Source organism: Etheostoma spectabile, chromosome 10, assembly GCF_008692095.1.
Source record: "Etheostoma spectabile isolate EspeVRDwgs_2016 chromosome 10, UIUC_Espe_1.0, whole genome shotgun sequence".
Lineage (NCBI taxonomy): Eukaryota > Metazoa > Chordata > Actinopteri > Perciformes > Percidae > Etheostoma > Etheostoma spectabile.
In genome coordinates, this window is record NC_045742.1 from 21154747 (window position 1) to 21176415 (window position 21669).

Consider the following 21669-nt stretch of genomic DNA (forward strand, 5'->3'; position numbering starts at 1 on the left):
GCAGCGAATGGTGGAACTGGAACGTAACGGTGCAGGCTGGAACACGTGGAATACAGCACGACGTGCAGCTGCAAACCGAACCCAGTGGAGGAGTGATGTCCAAGCCTTGTGTGCCTTCTGGCACTGAGAGAATTAACTAACAACCGAGGTATGCAGCAAAGCATTTGTGAAGCCACAACACGCACAACCTTGAGGCGGATGGGCTACAACAGCAGAAGACCCCACCGGGTACCACTCATCTCCACTGCAAATAGGAAAAAGAGGGTACAATTTGCAAGAGCTCACCAAAATTGTACAGTTGAAGACTGGAAAAATGTTGCCTGGTCTGAGTCTCGATTTCTGTTGAGACATTCAGATGGTAGTCAGAATTTGGCGTGAACAGAAATGAGAACACGGATCCATCATGCCTTGTTACCACTGCGCAGGCTGGTGGTGGTGGTGTAATGGTGTGGGGGATGTTTTCTTGGCACACTTTGGGCCCCTTAGTGCCAATTGGGCATGGTTTAAATGCCACGGCCTACCTGAGCATTGTTTCTGACCGTGTCCATCCCTTTATGGCCACCATGTACCCATCCTCTGATGGCTACTTCCAGCAGGATAATGCACCATGTCACAAAGCTCCAATCATTTCAAATTGGTTTCTTGAACGTGACAATGAGTTCACTGTACTAAAATGGCCCCCCCCAGTCACCAGATCTCAACCCAATAGAGCATCTTTGGGATGTGGTGGAACAGGAGCTTCGTGCCCAGGATGTGCATCCCACAAATCTCCATCAACTGCAAGATGCTATCCTATCAATATGGGCCAACATTTCTAAAGAATGCTTTCAGCACCTTGTTGAATCAACGCCACGTAGAATTAAGGCTGTTCTGAAGGCGAAAGGGGTCAAACACAGTATTAGTATGGTGTTCCTAACAATCCTTTAGGTGAGTGAAAGTAGATAAAGAAATAAATTATATTTGTGGTGCTGTTTTTCAATAAAAGGGTAGGCTACCCTTAGGTAGCCTTCCCTATATATGTCTGTGAAATAACTATTGCTCAGAATTTTCATAACATTCATCAACCACAATTTATCTGTAAAAAAAAAAAGAAAAATAAAAGAGAGAGAATGACAAAAAAGAGTAGCCTAATAATTTCATTCAGTAGGCTACATAAAATGTAGGCGAAAAGTTTTTTTTGTTTAATTAATTAAGACATCTGAAATTATTGGGCTTCAAAATTATTAATTTGTTTCTATAATTATTTTTCAACGAACGTAAATCAAAAGCCATAAAACCATGACAACGATGCAGCGCTCTCACAGGAAGAAGAATCAGAGCGAACAGGAAGTACCGTTAGCTCTCAGCCAATCGGCTTTTGCAAAGCGTCCTAAGCTGACGTCAGCCCGGTACCGATGAACAACCGGTAGCATTGAAGAGAGCTGCGTGGAAGCCCATTATCTGTAGCTTTGTACGCTAACCCCCCCTGTCTAACGTGCTAACATCATGCCTTTCGATGTAAGGAGGTGAGTACGGAGCTTCCGGTCATTTTGGGTAAGGTATGAAAGGACTGCGGTGGGGTTTTTTTTTTTACAGCCTGTGAGCTCCGGATGAATTAACGGCTGGCAAAGCATCGGCCACTAACGTGAAGGAGCGAGTCAAAGTTGTAACTGTGGTGTTTTACATTTGGCATGAAAAGGCTACATTGTCGCAGGGGATGTGGCTGGAGTGTGTGTTGAGTCGGTATCTCAGGTATGCGCCCAGAGTTTTTGTGTGGGTTCCTGCCTGCGCATGTGCAGCTTTCATCATCCGTCCTGATAGCTGCAAGACGTGAAACTTCGTAGGCTACAGTTACGTCAGGGCATAGTAACAGTTACATTCAATAGCCTACAGTTTTGCCATTGCTTCATGTTTTACTACACAAACGAAATGGATTGGTTTACTCTTCAAAGTTCTAATTCACGCAATACACAACAAGGGTCAAATCATTCAGAACCATTAGCCACCAATAACCCATCAAAACCAGGTAATAAACAGTCAGAAATACACTTGACCCATTGACTTACCTATAGATACTCGGACAATAGGCACTAAGCTAATAGTCACACCTACAGGGCAGCTGAAACTGTCAATATAACGCACCCTGATCAAACTAACGGACAGGGTGTTTGCTCTCAGTGGTCACTCACTGATATTGTGTCAAACTCTTTTGATTACAATCCAAACGTAATTCTTAAATTTGAGTGTAAAGTATTAACTTAGAGTACTATGGCTACAACCAGTGGTTATTTTAATGATGAGTATTATGCAGATTTCTTTCATCAAATGTCTAAAATGTATTGAAACAATGCCCGTCACAACTTCCCAGAACCCAAGGGGATATACAGTACTTAACTGTCTTATTTTGTATCACCAAAACCCAAAGATATTCAGTTTATAAGGACATGACAAAGAAAAGCAGAACCTCTTCATACAAATGAAACTGGTATTTAAAAAAAAAGAAAGTACAAGTAATTAACTTATCAGAATGGTTGCTGAGTAATTTTAGGGTGGTCGACCCACTGAAATATTGATTAATAGTTTTAGCTTCCTAAGGCATATATGTCCCAAACAAACTTGAGAGAAAAAGGGAAAACTAAAACGTGTGTCAATGCATTTTTTCATGAGGTCACAGCACAGGATTTTCATCCTTGGTAATTAGTGATAGCTCATTTGGACCATAATGTGGTAGAAATATGGAATTTACGAGGCGAGATCCCACTACGGCTGAGAAAATAATTGTTTGCAACTATTCTAATAATCAGATTTATAAATGGTCATTTATGAAACAAAAATTCCAACCATTCTCTTGTTTCAGCTTCTCTAACATGAGGCTGCTTTTCTCTATTTTATTGTTGCTGTAAATCTGATATTTTGAGGTGTGTGATGGTTGGTTGGACAACACAAACTACTTGAAGATGTCCCCTTGCTGATAGAAATGATGGTCAGTTGCAGCCCTAGATGACACACAGCTGTGTTGTAATGGGAAAATGAATTTACCAACATCCAGGATCTGGCGTAACTTTCGTTTGCACTACTACCGTCGATGACCTGTGTTTGAGGGTTGTGAGCGGACGTTGTGTCATGGGGTTATCAAGTGGTCATGTCCCGTTCAGGTACTTCACTGACCTGATGCCCTGATCATACAGAACCCGCACTGCAAAAAGCTTGAAATAGTTTGATTGATCCTCTAACTACAACTTTACTTTCAGACACACTACAGTGTGTAGCAATATAGCCTAGATTGCCATAGATTACTTCATTATCAATTAATTATAAATCTAAGCTTTCTTCTTTAATATTCAAAATAGAGCTTCAAAGAGTGATTGATTAATCGATTAGTTGTCAACTTTTAAATCGCCATCTATTTTGATCATCGATTAGTTGGTTTGAGTCTTTTTTTTTTTTTAAAGACAAAAAGTAAAAAATTCTTTGATTTGATTGAAGCAGCTATGATTACAGGCTTGTGGTAATGTGCAATGTGCTATAGGTGCCAAAAAAATCTCTTTGGTACTGCCAATTGGTTTTGTTTTATCATGTTTCATGTGTCCAATAAAACCTTCGTGAGAAAAAAATCGTGAAATCAATTGTAAACTAAAAAAATCGTGATTCATATTTTTCCCTGACTTTTACAGGCCTTGTTGCAGTCCTAGTTCAAAATGTATGTATATATGTATATATGTATATATATATATATAATATATATATGTATGTATGTATGTATGTATGTATGTATGTATGTGTGTGTGTGTGTGTGTGTGTGTGTGTGTGTATATATTACTCTTTTGTTATTGAGTCCATCAAGCATCCAACCAGAAATGCCAATGTTCCCAACAGAATGACTGCATTTCCATCCATAAACTAAACATCCATTTAAAAACCAACCTGACATGAGAGCACTCATAAAGAGTTTTCTTAAAATGCTTTACATCTCCTTTCACGTAAACGTGTATTAGACTGAATGTGAATGTTCTAAAAAAAGTCATTTTTTACTCGATGCGTTACCGTAAATGGCCAAAACAGCGTAACAGGATGGGTTTCTGTGGTGCTTCCAATAAGGTTAACCTCATTCAGAATTTAGAATTCAGAACAGCTGCTCCTCTGAGTGAATAACTGAAAGGGTTTCATCCCCAAGTTTAATTTATTGAGATTCGGTAATTTTTTGACACACATGTTTGGTTTGGGCTAACCTGAGGATTTAGAGTCTGCTCCCTGGGATACTTGGATCATTGTGACTTGAAAGCTTCAGTGAGGATGCTCAGTGTCAGTAGTTGTCATATTTTTTAATCTGGGTGTCTGTTCACTGTTCGGTACTTGACGTACTCAACAGGCAGGTGAAGGAGTAGTAGAAACCTGCGTAAAGAAAGAGCTGGGCACGTGTTGCATCTAGCTTGTGATGTCAGAAGATCATATGTGAGAAGACGAACATTCATCATAAACACTCATTACGTGGGTTTACTCAGCAATACTGTACATAAAAAAGGATGAAGTACTGACTCGCTATGACTCATTTGCGAGATATGGTTTATTTGGTAAGGGTCCTTCCTTTCAAAGCGGTCCTCTGGTGTCAACAGAGAGATGTTAGTACATCATGTTCTTACCATTAACAAAACATAGGAGCCTTTTTTTTTTTTTACTACAGAAGACTGAGCAGTGGGGAAGTCACGGAGGGAGGTGTGTAGACTGTAATTCAGGAAATTACAGACATCAATGATGGGCTCAGAGGTGAACTCTCTGGAGTCAACATTAGTATTGATGAATACAAAGTGTTCTGAGCGCAGGAAATGAAGCAAAACTGAGTTCTCCAACCAGGAAATGAGTGTAGCTTATTAGATGTGTAATCCGGTGTTTAAGTAGACAAATATTTTATGTACTGCATATTACATTTCAGTCGGCACATTTCAAATGATGTACTCCAGTGCTTTAAAGAAATACCCTTCACTTGTGTATTTCTTAACAACACAAATTTAGTTTTGTCTTTTCATGTCACCTTTAGGGCCATATCTTACACCCTGCGCAGCACAGCGCAAAGCCCGACGCAAGTGTCTTTGCTATTTTAAGACCGACGCGGTTGTCAATGTCCCGTCCAGCGCCCACGTCGTTTAAATAGCAAATGCACCTGCGCCCGTAGGCGTGCTGGTCTTACAGGGAGGCGTGTTCAGGTGATTTCTTGGCGTATTGCTGTTTCGAGGCCGTGGGAAGTGATCGCACCATAGACCAACAAGAACCTGGTCTAAAGTCAATAGTGCAGCATTTCATTGTTATCTTAACAGCAAATTGGTAAAATGTGCCAAGGCTCATGCACAGCACGCACACATTATGCTTGTTACACACACACACCGGGAAGAGCAGCAGTACACACACATGCAGAAGATTAAAAAGATTACAAATAAAAATATGGCAGTGCAAATCCGCCATTATAATAGCTTTGCTTTAAGGTACAACTCCCCTGGCTATTAAAGGAAATAGAGATGACACTGATTGGTTTATTGCATGTTACGCCCAAAGCACACCTATGATTAAGGAAGACACTAAGTACAGCCTGGTGCACGGACCCTTTTTTCCTCCGTCAAACTAGCAGAAGTGGGTTTGGAGTCACCCTAAGCGCGCCTGCGCCATGAAATATATTTTCAACTGGTGTAACATAAATTATGCTTTACTATACTTTTAGAAATTCAATCTTATTATTTTATTCAATGTGACTGAAGTGTGTTAAATCTGCATAAAAGTCTAATAATTCAAACATTTCATAAACTGTATGTTACTTCATAACAAACTAATACTAAAATATACTTAGAAATAGTATAGATTCACATTTTTCCCAGATTCAGCTCAATAATTTGTAATGCAACAACAATAACATATGCCAATCGTACTTCTTACTTACTTAATTAAATATTGGATCATATCAGTATCAAGGTAGTGCTGTGATGCCTTCATATCATTTTTGTCCTCATCTCCAACCTTTAACTTTGAGTGTAATTTAGACCTAGTGTCCAGATTTATCCAGGCTATTGGTGGTACAGTAACGTCCATTTCAGGCTATTTAAAGTTCTCATGTAGCATCAGTTTCCATCTCACGTCTCGAGTGACCAGACAAGTGAGGTTTAGTTTCCTCGCTCATATTCGCATTTAGCAGCGGGAAACCGTGACCGTTAAAAATAAGTCTTCTACAGCAAGACGTGAGGATCTCTGTAACTATTTATAACCTGGTCTCGATACAGACTTCTAAGGCAAATCAACTGTTTGCGAGGTTTGTGCAGTGTGTTAAAAAATATATATGATTTTAACAAACAGGCAAGTATATTAAAATGGCTCGTTTTTTGTGTGAGAAAATAAAAAAACCCAAGATCTATTTATGAGCTACAAAAAACTTTTTAGTAGAACTTAAAAAGAGCTGTGTACATGAAGTGTGTGTACCATTTCCCCAAAAAGGATATCCATAAGTAACACATTTAAAATGCATTAAAGGTTGTGTCATTAGTTATAAACTGTGACATTGGCTGTTCTAGTTTGGTATAGTGAAGCATACTTTAAATAATATCAGTATGATCTTAATATAATTTGCATTCAAATTTTGTTAAATTGAAATAAATAATAATAATCATGGTGAATAATCAGTTTATTTAATATGTCATTTAAAAGGATACTTGCTTGATATCATGTATTTTGTACATTGTATGTAGTCATATACTGTATGTGTAAACAGGCTCAGTGGTCTCTTCCTACAGTAGTTTATATATTTGCCATTGGATGAATACATCTTATCTCAACTCACTTTTGGTAGCAGATGCATTTCTCAATTTAGTTTTCAACTGCGGATAGTACCCCTCAATGTAGGGTTAGGGTTATTTTGCCATAGCGACGCCGGGTGAAATTGCCGAGACGTAATCTTCAGTGCGACACTCGCTGGATCCTTTCAACAATGTCTACTTTTCAATTGAGTCAATTTTACAGCATAGTTTTGATGGCTGCCATTTTTATATATATATATATATATATATATATAAAACCTGTGGCAAATAAATAAATGAGAAAGTTGCTGTCTCTATTGATGGTTGGAGGACTTTTTTTTTAAATGGCGGGTTTGTGCAGAAATTCCCGTGTTGAGGGAACGTAACCTACAAGGGAGCAGGTGGTCCTTAAACTGAAGTCAGAAAGATGAAAATGGACTTTCAAGGTTTTCACCTGACAATGGTGTATATCAGAGCTCCACCTGTCTGGTGGTCTCAGGAGGTCAGTGCAGTGGCTGGGTGGAGAGGACGAGAGGAAAGAGACTCTCCCTCTGCACATGAAAGCTTAACATTCAGGAAGTGTGCTACTTTAGAAGTTATTCTGATCCTGATACAAAGCAACTCCTCCCTGAACCCCCCCTCCCCAGCCCCTCTCTATGCTGTCTGCCCTAGGTGTCCTGCCAGGCCAGCTATTAGCACACAGTGATCTAATACTAATGGGACATTGGCGCAGGAAGTTATAGATGAAAACGGATGGGGAGAGGAAGAGCTGAGGGGACGCAGGCTAAGGAGTGTGGGATCCAGGGGTCCGTTAGCGGTAGATGAAAACAAAGGAGTGAAAGCTGAGGCAAAATAACAAACGAAGCAGATTTGGAGCTGGACAGGAAGCCCTCCCTCTTACTTTCTACCCCACCCTGCATAGCATCAGCTGTGGTTATGTCACCGACTGCTCTAGGTGGAAGAAATGCGAACAGATGTGAGTGTTATGGAAGCAGTTGATGAAGTGGGGGGAGTTTGTCTGCGATGGAGTTTGGGGTCAAAAACGTTTCACTGCCCAAAAAGGACATGTGAAAGAACTTGTGAGCCTAAATAGTTTTGGTGTTGAGAAGCAGATTTCCCCCCCCCCCCCCTCACCTTCTCAGCTCCCCAAATAGGCAACAACAGTATTTCATAAGAGAGTTTATTGTGTCAGGTTGCAATGATCCTCCTCCGCTTCTGATTCACACACAATCTGAAAATATCAAATGTTAGTACGTAAATGTCAAGTTAAAGATTTAGATGAGAATACATCTGCAGCCTGGATTATTCACTGTTTATGTGGCTAGTGTGTGATCATACACTAACTTCCACTTACAGTACCACCAAGAAGACCAAACCATCAAAGTTGTTACTGCAGTTGTGTGTAGGATTCCAGTGAGCCTTTTTTCCATTGGTATATGTCTTATTGTTGGCTTTGTGTTTTCCTGTATTTATGTGTGTGTGTGTGTGTGTGAGAGTGTGAGTGTGGTTGTGTGAGTGAGAGAAATGGCACAAGTCCAGAGCTAACATTCCACCACTCTTCCGTAATATTGCACGCACAGCTTTATGGGTACAGAATGTACTTCTTTTCTCAGCACGTAGTGTTTATATTCTCTTTTTTTCCTTTCTCTCCTCAGATTCGATATCTACAGGAAAGTGCCAAAAGATCTCACCCAGCCCACATACACGGGAGCGTTCAGTGAGTAGTCCTTCACGCACAACAGGCCAAAATTATGAGCTTCTAATTTCAGTTGTTTTTTTATTTATTTGGATAGTTTTATCAAATACAGTTTGGTGCAATAAAGCTCTTTGCCATTCAGTCAAAAACCTAAAATACTCCTTTTTGGTTACTTTCTGAAAGTTAACTAAAAATAAATAAAAATACTATCATATTTGTACATAAAACATTTAACTACCGCCATTAGACAGACAGTTGGTTCAGCTTAGCATAAAGGCTGAAAACGGGGAAAACAGCCAGACCTCGCTCTGTTTGAAGGTAACCTAATCCTCCTACCAGCAGCTTAGAACAAATTTACACCAAACAAATGTCAAGGTTGCGGTTTCATTGTTTTTCTTTACTCTTCACACGTCAGTTTATGTGCGTATTAAACAAACAAATTGGAATGTGTTAATTTGTGAGCGTTACAGGTGTTTCTGGACGGAGCCAATCTAGCTGTTTCCACTCTTTCTGCTAAGACTAGCTAAGTGGCTAATGGCTCTAGCTTCATATTAAAACCACAGCAAATTAATGTTAATTATTGAGCTTTAGAGATGTTGGTAAACTGATTTAGATTCCTTTTGAAAAGTGCAAAGCTAGCTGTTTCCAGTCTTTATCCCTTGTGTTGTCTTCCCGTCAACCATAGTCACTTGTTTCCAAAGTTATTATCGCTTTTTCCGACATTTTTGTCACTTTTTCAATGTTGTGGGTGTTTTTTTTAATATTTTTGGTGTTGACATTTTCCGCGTTTGTTTCGACAACCTTTTTTTTATGACAACATTTTTTTTTAAACTGAAAACAGGTCAATTTGACCCAAGGGCAACATGAGGGTTAAGCTAAGGTGGCTACTCTTGGCAGGAAAGCAATTAGGTGTTTACCCAAGATGGTGAACTATTCCTTTTTAAATGTTTCTGTAAACCCTTCATAATTAACTTTTCAGCAATCTCACTAGCTGATTTAGTCATAGCAACATTTTTGCTTTAATGTCTCAATATTTTTCAAAGTGAAAAAAATTAACCAGTAACAACAACATAGGTATTTATCCAAACACAAGTAGTCCTTTCAATTGATATTCTATCACTCCTATCTACACTGTCTTCTCTTAAATGACAATCAATGTCCAGTAACTTTGTATCCCTAGCTGGAGTGAAGCGGTATTATTTAGCTTATCGTTAGGGGGAGGTGGATGACGTATTGAGGAACAGTTCAGGCAGCTGTAATTCAAGTTCCTGCCTGTCCCAGCGTAGAGGTGCATCCTGACAGTCATTTAGCATGGCAAAGTACCTGTTTAGACCCAAACTAATATGTTAAGAATGTTAATGGTTGTGCTCTGCCATTACCTGAGTCACCTGAGAAGTCATGAGAAGAAATCTGAATGCTTTTGCTGTCAGGTCTTGTGTTTTCCTGCTTGTCATCAATATGTCATTGTGTAATCAGGGGATTGTATTGATTATTCACTGCTTGACTGAATACAAACTGATGACACATTTTTGGCAACTCTGTCATTTACCAGTATTGTTAATTCATTGGAGAGCTGACGACGGAAAACAAAATGTCAACCTCTTACCAAACTGATGACAGAATGGACAGGCAGTGCTGTCATTGAATGGGGAACAGTTTGAAACCAATTATAAACACCTTCCTGGATGACAGGAAAGAGAATGGATTGACTAAAGATATACGCACAGCTTCCACCCATTAGGAAGTTCTTCCTGTTCACAGTCTACACCCTTTCCTGTCTCCTTCCACTGTCTAGGGTTGAGGGTATTGGGTTGATTCGTTGGGTGTTTGCTTCACCCACAGCAGGTCAACACCCATTTTGGCTTGTGCGTGGTTCAGAGGCGACCAGAAACAGACTCCCCCCCCCTTCTCACAAAAGGCCACATATTGACCACTGTCTGCTTTTGTTATTCTGTTTTAGGGCCACATACCTTTTGGGGTTTTAATTTTTACGGTATTTACTGTGAACAATAACTGTGTTTTAGCCAGAGTGGTTTCTGGAGCTGTTCTAGATTTGGACATAATGCATCAATCTGTTGTTGTGACTGAGTATTTTGTCATAATATATAATTATACTGCCTTTGATGTTACAAAATTCTCATTTCCCATGGCAATATGGAGATGCAGCGCTAGTATATAATAATATCATGATATTTTGGACCAAACATCTCTATCTATACTGTAGGGTTGACTATTTGTGCTTTCACAAAATATTTACACATGAGATTTTTGACAAATACTCATCAGTAACGTGGATATGACTAAGTGGGTAAAGGCAAACAGTAAAACAGCTAGAACAGTCAGGTAAATTCAGAAAATGACATCAATTTACTGTACTGCAGCCTTTAAAAACAGGAAAAGACAACACTTGTGCCATATTACGATATAGTGATATCCAAAATCTAAGACCATATCTAATCTTGTATCACAATACCCTTATATAATTGATATATTGCCCAGCCCTAGTTTCTTATATTACTGACTGAGTCATGGTGTTATCCGATTCTTTCTGTCATTGTTCTGAGAAAGAAAAAAAAAAAGCCCATTTCACCCCATGTGTGAGCACAGAGTAGGATGAGCTTGAATAAAACACTCATGTAAGGTCTTTTATTAATCATTTGGCCAGTCAGTATTTCCATGGCGGAGCTGTAGATGTTTAAAACCGTAGCAGCCCATTACGCTGATCTTTAGTAATCCACATCCAGTATTGCGCCCTTTGAAGCCCAGTAAAGAATTACTGTCTTTTAATGAACCTGAATTGGTGAACTATGTGTCATGGCGACACTCCCTATTGTTTGTTGTTTAAACATTACCTCATGTAAAGCCTCCACCAGCTGCAGGTTTGGCTGTGATGCCCTTTCAACCACAAGGTCATGTGACTTTGAGATCCTAGGAGACAGTTGCCACGTAAACACACCTCACATGCTGAGTGAGAGCTTTCTGACCCAGGCTCTCGCCATACCGGATAGACCACAGTTGCGCAGACACAGATCAGTTCCTTCCATATTTATCTTGGTAAACACATGTTTAGTATGACAGTTTGGCTGATTAGTTTGACACATGAAATAAAAAAAGACGGCGTGATTGCTTTCTCTTTTTCAATCTTAGGCTTTATTTATGCTGAGACTGAACAAAAATACTTCTTATTTAAGGTTAATATTCATTGGTTTCTGTCTAGTTTTTAGTTTAAATCCTTAAAGATTCTTCCATTTTTTTGCCTGGGTGATTTTTTTGTGTGTAAGTTTGTCTAAGGAAACCTAAAAAGAGCTGTTTGCAGGAATTGCATAGCATGAGCTCACCGCTCTCAAAGCAGATATGCTGTAATGGCTGCCTGTTGTGCTGGTATTTAATGTGTTATTAGTGTAGGAGGGTCTTTAAAGACCTGCGTAATGGTAGACTTAACACCGCCAGTAAACCAGCTATTTAGGGAAAAAAAATGTATGACCGCTGTGATGTCATTAATGTCAATATCTTAGGTCATAGCTCGACTCGTTTGGTTTGCATCATCCCTTGAAATGCTGGTGTAATCAAAGATTAAGTGAAATAAATGCTAAATGTGTGATCAACGGGGACTTGATTTTGATTCTAACTTTCTTCGTCTCTTCCCACAGTTTCAATCCTCTGCTGTGTCTTCATACTCTTCCTGTTCTTGTCTGAGCTGACGGGATTCATTGCCACAGAAATGTAGGTATCACAGCATCCGATGTCAGAAAGAGGGTGTGCCTTGTAATATCCTGGCGCTGAACACACAAATCTAGACAGTTCCTTTGTTGCCACACGGGCGCAGGACCTGCTGTCTGAAATATACAGAACGGGGAGTTAATCATGACTGTCAATGCCCCCATTATGATGTATTCTGCTCGGGCCTTGTTGTAACCAGTGAATGGAGGCAGTTTTCTCCAGGAAATTGGCTTTGTGCATACGTCAGCTTCTTGGCGATGTGTAATGGGGGATGAAACAGGAAGAAAATGACATTAACAGAGATACACAAATGCTCTTTGCAATATGGCGGACGATGAATCCTAGACTGCTAAAGTGGTGTGTGTTTTGGGAGCAGAAAGTAGTCTTTTCTTTACTCAACTAACCATTTTTTCTCGTTTTCTGTCCTTTACAGTGTAAATGAACTGTATGTGGATGATCCTGATAAAGACAGTGGTGGGAAGATAGAAGTGAGTTTAAACATCAGTTTGCCAAACTTACACTGTGATTGTGAGTATATACATACATACATACAACTCTACAATGTTTCTTTGCATTACACTTCCTGTTTGTGTGTTTTCTTTTGACACATTGTTTATGGGTTTTGGTAAACCCCTTTTTCTGACAGTATCATACTTACCATGCCTTATCATTTTACACGGCATATTGGCAAAATATAAATGCTGCCCTAGATAATGGAGTTGACTGATTATGGTTTGTTTACTGTGTTGTGGCATGCTGCGAGATAACACTCGATTTAAGGCCAGCCGCCGGCCTGTCTCGCCTCTGTTTGATCTTGTGTTGCCACACAGTGATCTCAGTTTGAGGTGCCTCTCTTGGCTCGGCTGCTTTACTTCAATGTCAGAGAAGTGGCTAGAACGGAGAGCAGTCACTGGTTATTTGCTCCTCATGACTCCCGCCAGAAACTATGCCCAATGACACACACACAAACTGGCGAGGCTTGGGCAGCCGCAGCACAGAAAACACACATTCGTTCGATTCAAGCGATATCCAAAAATGGCAAAGCTAATAGATGCTTGTGTGAAAAATGAGGTCCAGACTTCTGTGAGAGAGGCGTTGGCATGCAGACACACAGCTGGTGGCCATGTGTTTAGATGGGCTCACTCATGGCATGCCTAAACAAAGTCCGTCTCATGCCACTTCCCATTAAAGCTCTTGGTGATTGTATATATGGTGATTTTGTTTATTTGCAGAATTTAAACCTTTTTTTTCCTGCAGAAATGTGGGGCCCTCTTAAATACCAGCTCAAACACGCTGGTCCAACCACACTGCAGCTGCATGGAATAAGTAGAGCTGTTCCTCGGCCACCCTCTCTGCGAGTTAATGTTGTACATCAGTTTAGTTTGCAGGCCTCCAAACAGGTTGTCATCCATTACAAATTTACTTGGAGGGAGAAATCATTTCATCATGGAAAAGCTGGCATTTCCATCCCTTTTTTTATTTCTCTGCGTTGCTCTGCTCTGCTGTTCCAGATTTAAACACCGTCTCCCTTCACTGACCTTTACGGCTTGCCAGATCTTGATTTGTGACTCCATGAAAAAGCAGAACCGCGTGTAATAACCTTATAATATTCCCTCCCCTACCCCCAAACTACTTTACATGAACGCACTTCCAGTTCTGAATGACTTAAAAAGGAGAAAAAAACCAGCTCAGTCACAGTCACAGTGACAGACTAAACTTATGTATGTGCTCTGTATTTTGAGGTTTGTATAAACATGTGGGGGGGGGGGGTCGAACTTGTCCTGAATGTCAAAGGTCAGACCGACAGCAGGGGGAGGTTTAAGCACAGGTCCAGCAGACATCCTTCTCTGCACTGCTAGCCAACACACAGCGCAGCCCGGCTCTGAAAATAGAGCAATGCCAGTGTGCCAACACACGGCGGACTGCGGGGGGTGGGGGGGTGAAGTGAAGTCTAGATGGAAAAATACTGACAGGCAGGTTGGGTGGTCTGTTTGGACTTGGACTTTGTGTGTTTACATGTGTCACTCTCTGCCGAATTTCTCTTTTTTTTTCTTTTCCTCTACTGCTTGTTTGGTAGAGCTGTAAAAAAAGAAGAAATAGAGCTGCAGCTAGGGCTGCACGATTATGGCCAAAATGATAATCGCGATTATTTTGATCAAAATTTTGATCGCGATTATTCTCACGATTATTTGTTGATTTTAACCAAAACAAATTTTATTGTCACATAGGCTATTTATAACTGCGAGAGGGAGTGTGATGGACGCTACTCACAGAGAGACGGCTGACTCATTATGAACAGGTCCAGCACGGGTCGAACGGCGGATACACACACGTGTGGTATTAAACGTCTGTATCTTCACTGCGCTGCATTTTATGAACTATGATATTCTGGCCATGGGTCACATCTCTGGTCCTGGTCCAGGCTTCGGTACAGCAGCTCCGTCTCACACGCTGTTACTCTACCAACTGAAGTTAGCTGCATTCAAAAACTTCTTCTGTGTTCTTCGCCGTAGCGGCCGCGATAACAGTTACCGCGGAAACACTGGTACAAATACAGGTTTGCCCCTCATACTTAACAATATACAGCTGTGTTAATGAAAAATTAAAACTGTAGACATATATCAGAAGTGTGGACCGGCGGCGCTGTGTGCGGGGCGCGGAGAGTAAGAGGAGAGAGAGAGTAGGACGAGAGAGCGTAGAAAGATCCAACACAGGCACGGCTTTACAGACGAAATGGGTCATGTAACGCAAAAATTAAACCAATCCATATAAACAGCATTGCAGCGGATGCGAGGACATTAGCACCGGTGCGTCCTAGAAGAGCTAACAGCTAACAGACGCTACTAGCTAACAGCTAACAGACGCTAACTAGCACTGGTCACTGCTGTTGTCTGAAAACAACAAATGGGACAAAGTGTTGCGTTTACTGGTAAACTGGTAAAACCTTGAGACTGACGTATTACCGACTGCTATCTGTGAGTTTTCCTCACGCTACGCTGTCCTCTGTGACTGTCTACATCTAGAAACTTAGCTGCACAGGGGTGCAGTGAACTACTCTACTGGCTCATGAGCAGACGGCTTTATGGAGCGGGAGATTGGCTTTGCAAAAAACCCGGAGCGTTCAATGAAATGACGCTTATAAAAAATAATCGCTTGATCACGCAAATTGATCGTGGGAAGTCCAAATCGTGATCGCGATTAAAATTCGATTAATTGTGCAGCCCTAGCTGCAGCTATTAATTATTGGCATTATTTATAATTTATTTTATTAATTAATTAATTGTTGAGCCCATGAAGGGTACAAACAATCTGGGAAAATGCCCTTCACATGGTGGTGACATCTTCAATTAACATGTTTTGTCAAAAAAAGAAGTTAGTTTTTATATGTATTCCTAATTTCAGTGTTTACAGTTTTTTCATTTTATTTAAATTCAAAGTTCATCATCCAAAACCGAGAAAAAGTAGCAAATGTTTGGTATGGAGCTGAAACAACAAGTTGATTGATCAAAACAACATAAATGAGGAATTAATAAGGAAAATAAATGTTAGTTACAGCCCTAGTTTGGTATTTTTGCTAAACAAATGATTTAATCAATTATTAAACTAGCACTGAAAATAGTTAAAGGACCAAGAACAGCAAAGTGTTTAATAGTTCTGTTCATGTTCTTTCATGTTTGTCATATATTTTATGATCTTGTTTCTTCAGTGGTGGGTTTGGACATCCAGGATGAGATGGGCCGCCACGAGGTCGGTCACATAGACAACTCCATGAAGATCCCTCTCAACCAGGGTGACGGTTGTCGCTTTGAGGGAGAGTTCACCATCAACAAAGTAAGGCCTCACCACATAGTGGAGAGGAGACAAAGAGTTGTAACAGTTTTATATATGGCTGATCCACTTCAGAGAAAGACAAGGTTTCTGTGCTCAATAACTCTATTATGGTGGCTCTGATGAGATGTTTTTGACATTTTTGTGGGACATAAGCTATTGGATGTTGTTTATTTGTCTTGGACTTGAGTTAAACATTGAGCCCCCCTGCTCTAGAGGAATGAGGCCGACCTGCTTCTTCCACCAGTCTTAATTGAGTAATGTTAAATGGAGCCACTCTGAGCTTCAGTAACACCTGCGGTCTGGGCCCTGTTTGTCTTACTAACATCGTGTGCGTCAGTCTTTCCAGTCCATTTAAAATGATTAACTCAGCAGTTGTACATTTAACAAACTTGGACGTGGAATATCTTGAAATAGGTGAAACGTGGCAAGGGCCATTTAGTTTCCCAACCAACTATGTGTGTGTTCAGACTAGGTCATTAGTTAACTAAATGTGTTGCATGTGCGTCCGTGTGTATGTGTGTGTCCGTGTGTGTGTGTCCAGGTGCCAGGAAACTTCCATGTGTCGACACACAGCGCTACAGCGCAGCCCCAAAGCCCAGACATGACCCACAACATCCACAAGCTGGCCTTTGGAGAAAAGCTCCAGGTTGGGACATGCACTACAAACACACCTCGAAAACAATGGACACATGTATAAGATTTACAGTATCAAGGCAGATTACTTTTCTTTCTTTTGTCCCGCAGGTAAAAAAAGTACAAGGAGCCTTCAATGCGTTAGGAGGGGCTGACAGGCTGTCATCTAATCGTAAGTATTCACGCTGCACATGTACTCAACATAACCACTGTGCCATTTATGTAAAACATGGGATTATCCAATGAAATGAGTCACAAAGTGGATGTCAAAGGAATCCAAAGTGGAACCACAGCTGACACTCTATCTCGGATGGAAAAGCTCCAGCTAGTCATCATGATTAAAACTACAGTCATTTTTGGACACTTTTTAAAAAGAACTTGAAATCACTTTGTTTCTTTTGCAGCTCTGGCCTCACATGACTACATACTGAAGATTGTTCCGACAGTGTATGAGGACCTATCAGGCAAACAGAGGTTCTCCTACCAGTACACGGTAGCCAACAAGGTGCTGTCTCCCTCCTATTATCCCTCTCTGAATCTTCTCTCACCTGTAAGGTCCTGCCCTCTGCGTCATAGGTTGTTTTTGCACATGTCAAGGCAGCGGGACCATCCCAACATATGGCCAGAGCATGTATCACCGTGTTAACTGGTGCACTGACCCGGAAGTGAAAGCTCACCCCTAGTGACTGGAAACGCTCCCCAGATGTCAACAAACCATAAACACACTTCTTAGAACTGAATTGACTGACAGCTGGGTATAGAGTAATAACAGTGCAGGTCAGCTGTGATTAGAGGAGGATCAGCGTGCCTGAGCAGAATATTCCAAAATCTCATTGCCAAAGAACAAATGAAGGTCCAGCTGAGACACCTATCAGTGCAGCTTTTTTTCCTCAGGTGAATTTGAAGTGTGTTTTTGCCATAATGGGATTCATATAAACACGTTGTTACCGCGTCCCGCTTACTTCATCAGTTTTTATTCTTCCAAGATCATTTTCAATGAATCATTTATGGCTTTTGAGTAACTTTATCCTTTAAACCAATTCTGTTAAGACTCATAACCAGCGCCGCCACCACTACTAGGCATAAAAATGAAATAACTGATTGCTCTAAATTGATTTCTAAACATAATGGGATTAACCGTCTCAGTGTTTATGAAATCGATTTCTCTCACATGCCGCAACTCCAAAACTCATCAAAATTTGTAATACTCTTTTTTTACATCCCACACAGGAGTACGTTGCTTACAGCCACACGGGCAGGATCATCCCAGCCATCTGGTTCCGATACGACCTCAGTCCAATCACAGTCAAGTACACAGAGAAGAGACAGCCCTTTTACCGTTTCATCACAACAGTGAGTGAAGGCAATTTATTTTAGTTCATGGTCTTCTAAAGGTCTCATGACATGAAAGTTTCACTTTATGAATTATTTTTTAACATTAATATGAGTTCCCCCAGCCTGCCTATGGCCCCCCAGTGGTTAGAAATGGTGATAGGTGTAAACCGAGCCCTGGGTATCCTGCTCTGCCTTTGAGAAAATGAAAACTCAGATGGGCCGAGAAAGAGAAAGGAACCTAAAATCTTATGAGGTCATAAGGGGCAAGATTCCAGGTTACCTCCTCTTTCTCTGCTTTGCCCTGCAGTTAGTCAAGGCCACGCCCCCCTCCCCCCTCCTCAATAGCATTTAAAGCTACAGACACAGAAATGGCACATACTAAGGAAAGCTCATTGTGGGACTGACTCTAGTGGCTGGAATTCTGCACCAAGGCTGAATTTTGGGAACGAGACTTCAGATACAGTATTAGGGGACCACTAAGGCGCATATATATATATATATATATATAAGCATCCAAAAAGCAGCAAGTTATGGGACCTTTTTAAATACAGTGAAAGTTATGATCTTAGACTTTAAACGTAAACTTAAAGCTGCAATAAGTGTTTTTTTGCCGCCCAAGGACAGCATAAATTAGCTGTGAACACAACACTGAAATTATTATCACCATTTCAGATGATATGGCAAACCTTTAAGCAAACGGTTACCTTTTTACACATCCAGCAGACTACTATTTATTCCCTTCTATGGGAATGTTCTGTATAGCTTCTGTAACGCTACCTTAATTACTGTTCTTTCTAATAACAATAGAAAGATATATTACTTGTACAATTCTAGTATATTTCAGCTCTTTGTTTTGGTTTTACCGCTGGCCACTTTACTGCTTCGGTTTACTGTTGCCGATCTCGCCAACAGGCAGCTGTTTTTAGCGAAAAAGCTCTGATGAACCCACTGTGTGCTTCCTGCCCAGCACCAAACAGCAGACCTACAAAGTTAGCCACTAGCTGGTTAACATGGTAGAACATTTAGCTGCTAAAGAGTTAGATATTTCCCTCAGGAGTCGCTGGAGACCAAAGCCAGAGCTAAAAGGAGAGTGAATACTGGACTTACATCCATTGGGTGGCCAGAAACAGAACTCCGGGTAAATGTTGATGCTGCGACGTGTCTGCTGGCTCTGTAAAACGGCAACTGTTAGCTAACACATTTACCATAACAACTTTATAAAATAACAATATGTCAGCTTGTTGCACTGCTCCCATGTCGACAAAAAAATCACCTAATACACTATACCTTTTTTGAGTGGGAAATACAAATGGTATAAAAAAAGTATGTCTTGCAAAACTATGTTGGGACTTTTCACACACGTTTTTTTGATTTAAGGTCTCATAAGAGGTTTTTTAAAGCCCTTAACTTCAATGAAATTGTTAAACATTTTGGGAAAACCACTCATTTTCTTCCTTTTTGAGAGTTGGTGAGAAAACCTTGATGAATGGATACCTGTATGTTCAACCTGAAGCTACAAGCAGCAGCCAGTCATCTTAGCTTAGCATAGAGACTGGAAGTAGGGGGAAGCAACTAGCCTAGCTCTGTCCAAAGATAAAGTCCACCTACCAGCTTTGTAAGAAGAAAATTAATTCTGTTACATCCTGAATTCCTTTTCTTGTTCCCTGCCATCTCACCCTTCCTGACGTGTTGGTTGAGGAATTTGGGTTGATGCCTGTACCACTTCATCGGAAGGTTTTCTTCTGACTGATAATGTCGTCAGGATCTAATTGGCCTGGCTGGCTGATGAGCTACACCGTTACTTGTCTTTTGAGTTGTTTCGGTTTATCATGACTTGAGGCATGGGTTGGGATATGACTATGATTGTGAGTCATGCCTCAAGATTGTGAGTCAAGCTGCAGCAGGACTCACTTCTAAATGCCAGCGCATACTGAGGTGTTAGTGTAATGTTATGATAAAATGTGATTTGAAGCAGCTGATATTAAGCCGTTTATTACCAGAGAAGAAAACATCAAAGCTTTTAAACGGCAAGACTGACAGATTGACTTCTTCTCTGTAGATCTGTGCCATCGTCGGCGGGACGTTTACAGTCGCAGGAATCATCGACTCCTGTATATTCACTGCTTCAGAGGCCTGGAAGAAGATCCAGATTGGGAAAATGTCATGAGTACTGCTCCCCACTCCTCCCTACATCTTATTTATATAATGACAAAGTCGTTAGCCCGTTAGCTAAATCCAATCCTGCTCGAACCCACTTCCTTTTGGAGAATGTACCAGCGTGATCAATGAAGTGGCTCCGGCACTCGATCTAACTACCAGGCTGCACGGCTGCGTATCAGTTTCTTAAGCTCCACTCGGGCTCAATCTGCCCTGGTGACGCGTGGACGCCGACTATCACATGTCTGCTTCCTCCGTCTTCAGTCTTTTGTTACCGTGGAGATGAAGTACTGCGTGGCAAGGTTCAACCAGTATGGGTATTTGAAGGCTGCGCCTGTTTTTTTAAATTTCATTCAACACAAATCACATATATTCCATTAGGATATAACAGGATATTTTCAAGTTACGGCTTAGTGATTAATAGGGAATAATACATAACTAATTGTTTAAATGAATTTTAAAAAATGTTAATTTCTGCCACCACAGGTGTAACCGTACTGTTTGTTTTCCCAGAACTGCAGGGGAATGATCATTTGAAGGAAAATGTTCTGGTTTATAAAACTGGCCTGAACTTTAAAGTATTTCTGTAATTAACACTTTTTCCTTTTTCTCAGCCCTTCCCATTTTATCTCCAGTATTCAAACTGTGTGCCTTTTTAAGTTTCCTCTTCTACCAAACAGGGTTATCATCATTTCTCATGTGAGTTTGTCCACTAAAACCAGTTGCACCTATTGCATGTTACAACTTACTGTTTAAATTCACTTTTTAGAGATCATTGTTTACCTTTCAGTCAAGTTAGTATACCAAATATTTCACCAATTTCCATTACATTTGAAATACTGCAAAAATATAGTAAATGTCTTGTTGTTTTCTATAAGAGATCAATTTATTTAGTTTGAGTTTATTTTTTTACATGGTACGTAAATTTGTTTTTGTTTTTTAAAAGTTGTAAAGAAGATTTTTAAGGAGGGAACCTGTAGGCCAAGGTGTTTTTCCTCTTTAGTTCCTCTTTCTTTTGTACTGTTGTGTGTATATAAGACCTCTCTGATCACAAGCCCTTGGGAACTAGTCTTTCTTTTACATTCTGTTCTGTCTTAAATGAGTCTGTAATGCTATGTGTTTCTCAAGTAAAGGTCCCATAAAAACCAGTTGTGTGTTCAGGTTTCTGTAAGAAAGGTGTCGCTCATTTTACATGTTGTACTAGTTCTTTTAATTTTATTTCCTTTTTTATCTATTCTGACTCTACTCAAAGAAAGTCCTTGCCTACTGAATTGAGGTTTAACAAGGAAGGATTTTATATATCTGGCCCGAAAAGGTACAAGAATTCACTTGATTTCATAATAAAAACCTGAAATAGTCTAGTAACGTACGCCAGGTCGTGTAGGGTCCAGGTACCCTTATCAACAATAATTTGTAGAAACTGAAAAAGAAACCTTTGCACATCTGATTTCTAAACATTAACTAAGCTCTAGTGGCTGTAATTGTGTGTTTATGAAGTGGACTTTGCACCCAGATGCTCATTTCCCTCAGCTGGCAGCCAGTGTC

General features: G+C 40.4%; 1 protein-coding gene across 1 annotated transcript; it reads left to right on the forward strand.

The window, feature by feature from the left end:
- The first annotated feature begins 1314 nt into the window (after positions 1–1314).
- On the forward strand, positions 1315–21272 carry ergic1 (endoplasmic reticulum-golgi intermediate compartment 1). The gene is made up of 10 exons (XM_032528553.1): positions 1315–1505; positions 8408–8469; positions 12099–12171; positions 12602–12696; positions 15875–15999; positions 16541–16645; positions 16744–16804; positions 17037–17137; positions 17863–17985; positions 20027–21272. Exons 1-10 carry the CDS (start codon positions 1486–1488, stop codon positions 20132–20134), a joined length of 873 nt encoding a protein of 290 aa, XP_032384444.1. The 5' UTR covers positions 1315–1485; the 3' UTR covers positions 20135–21272.
- The last annotated feature ends 397 nt before the right edge of the window (positions 21273–21669 follow it).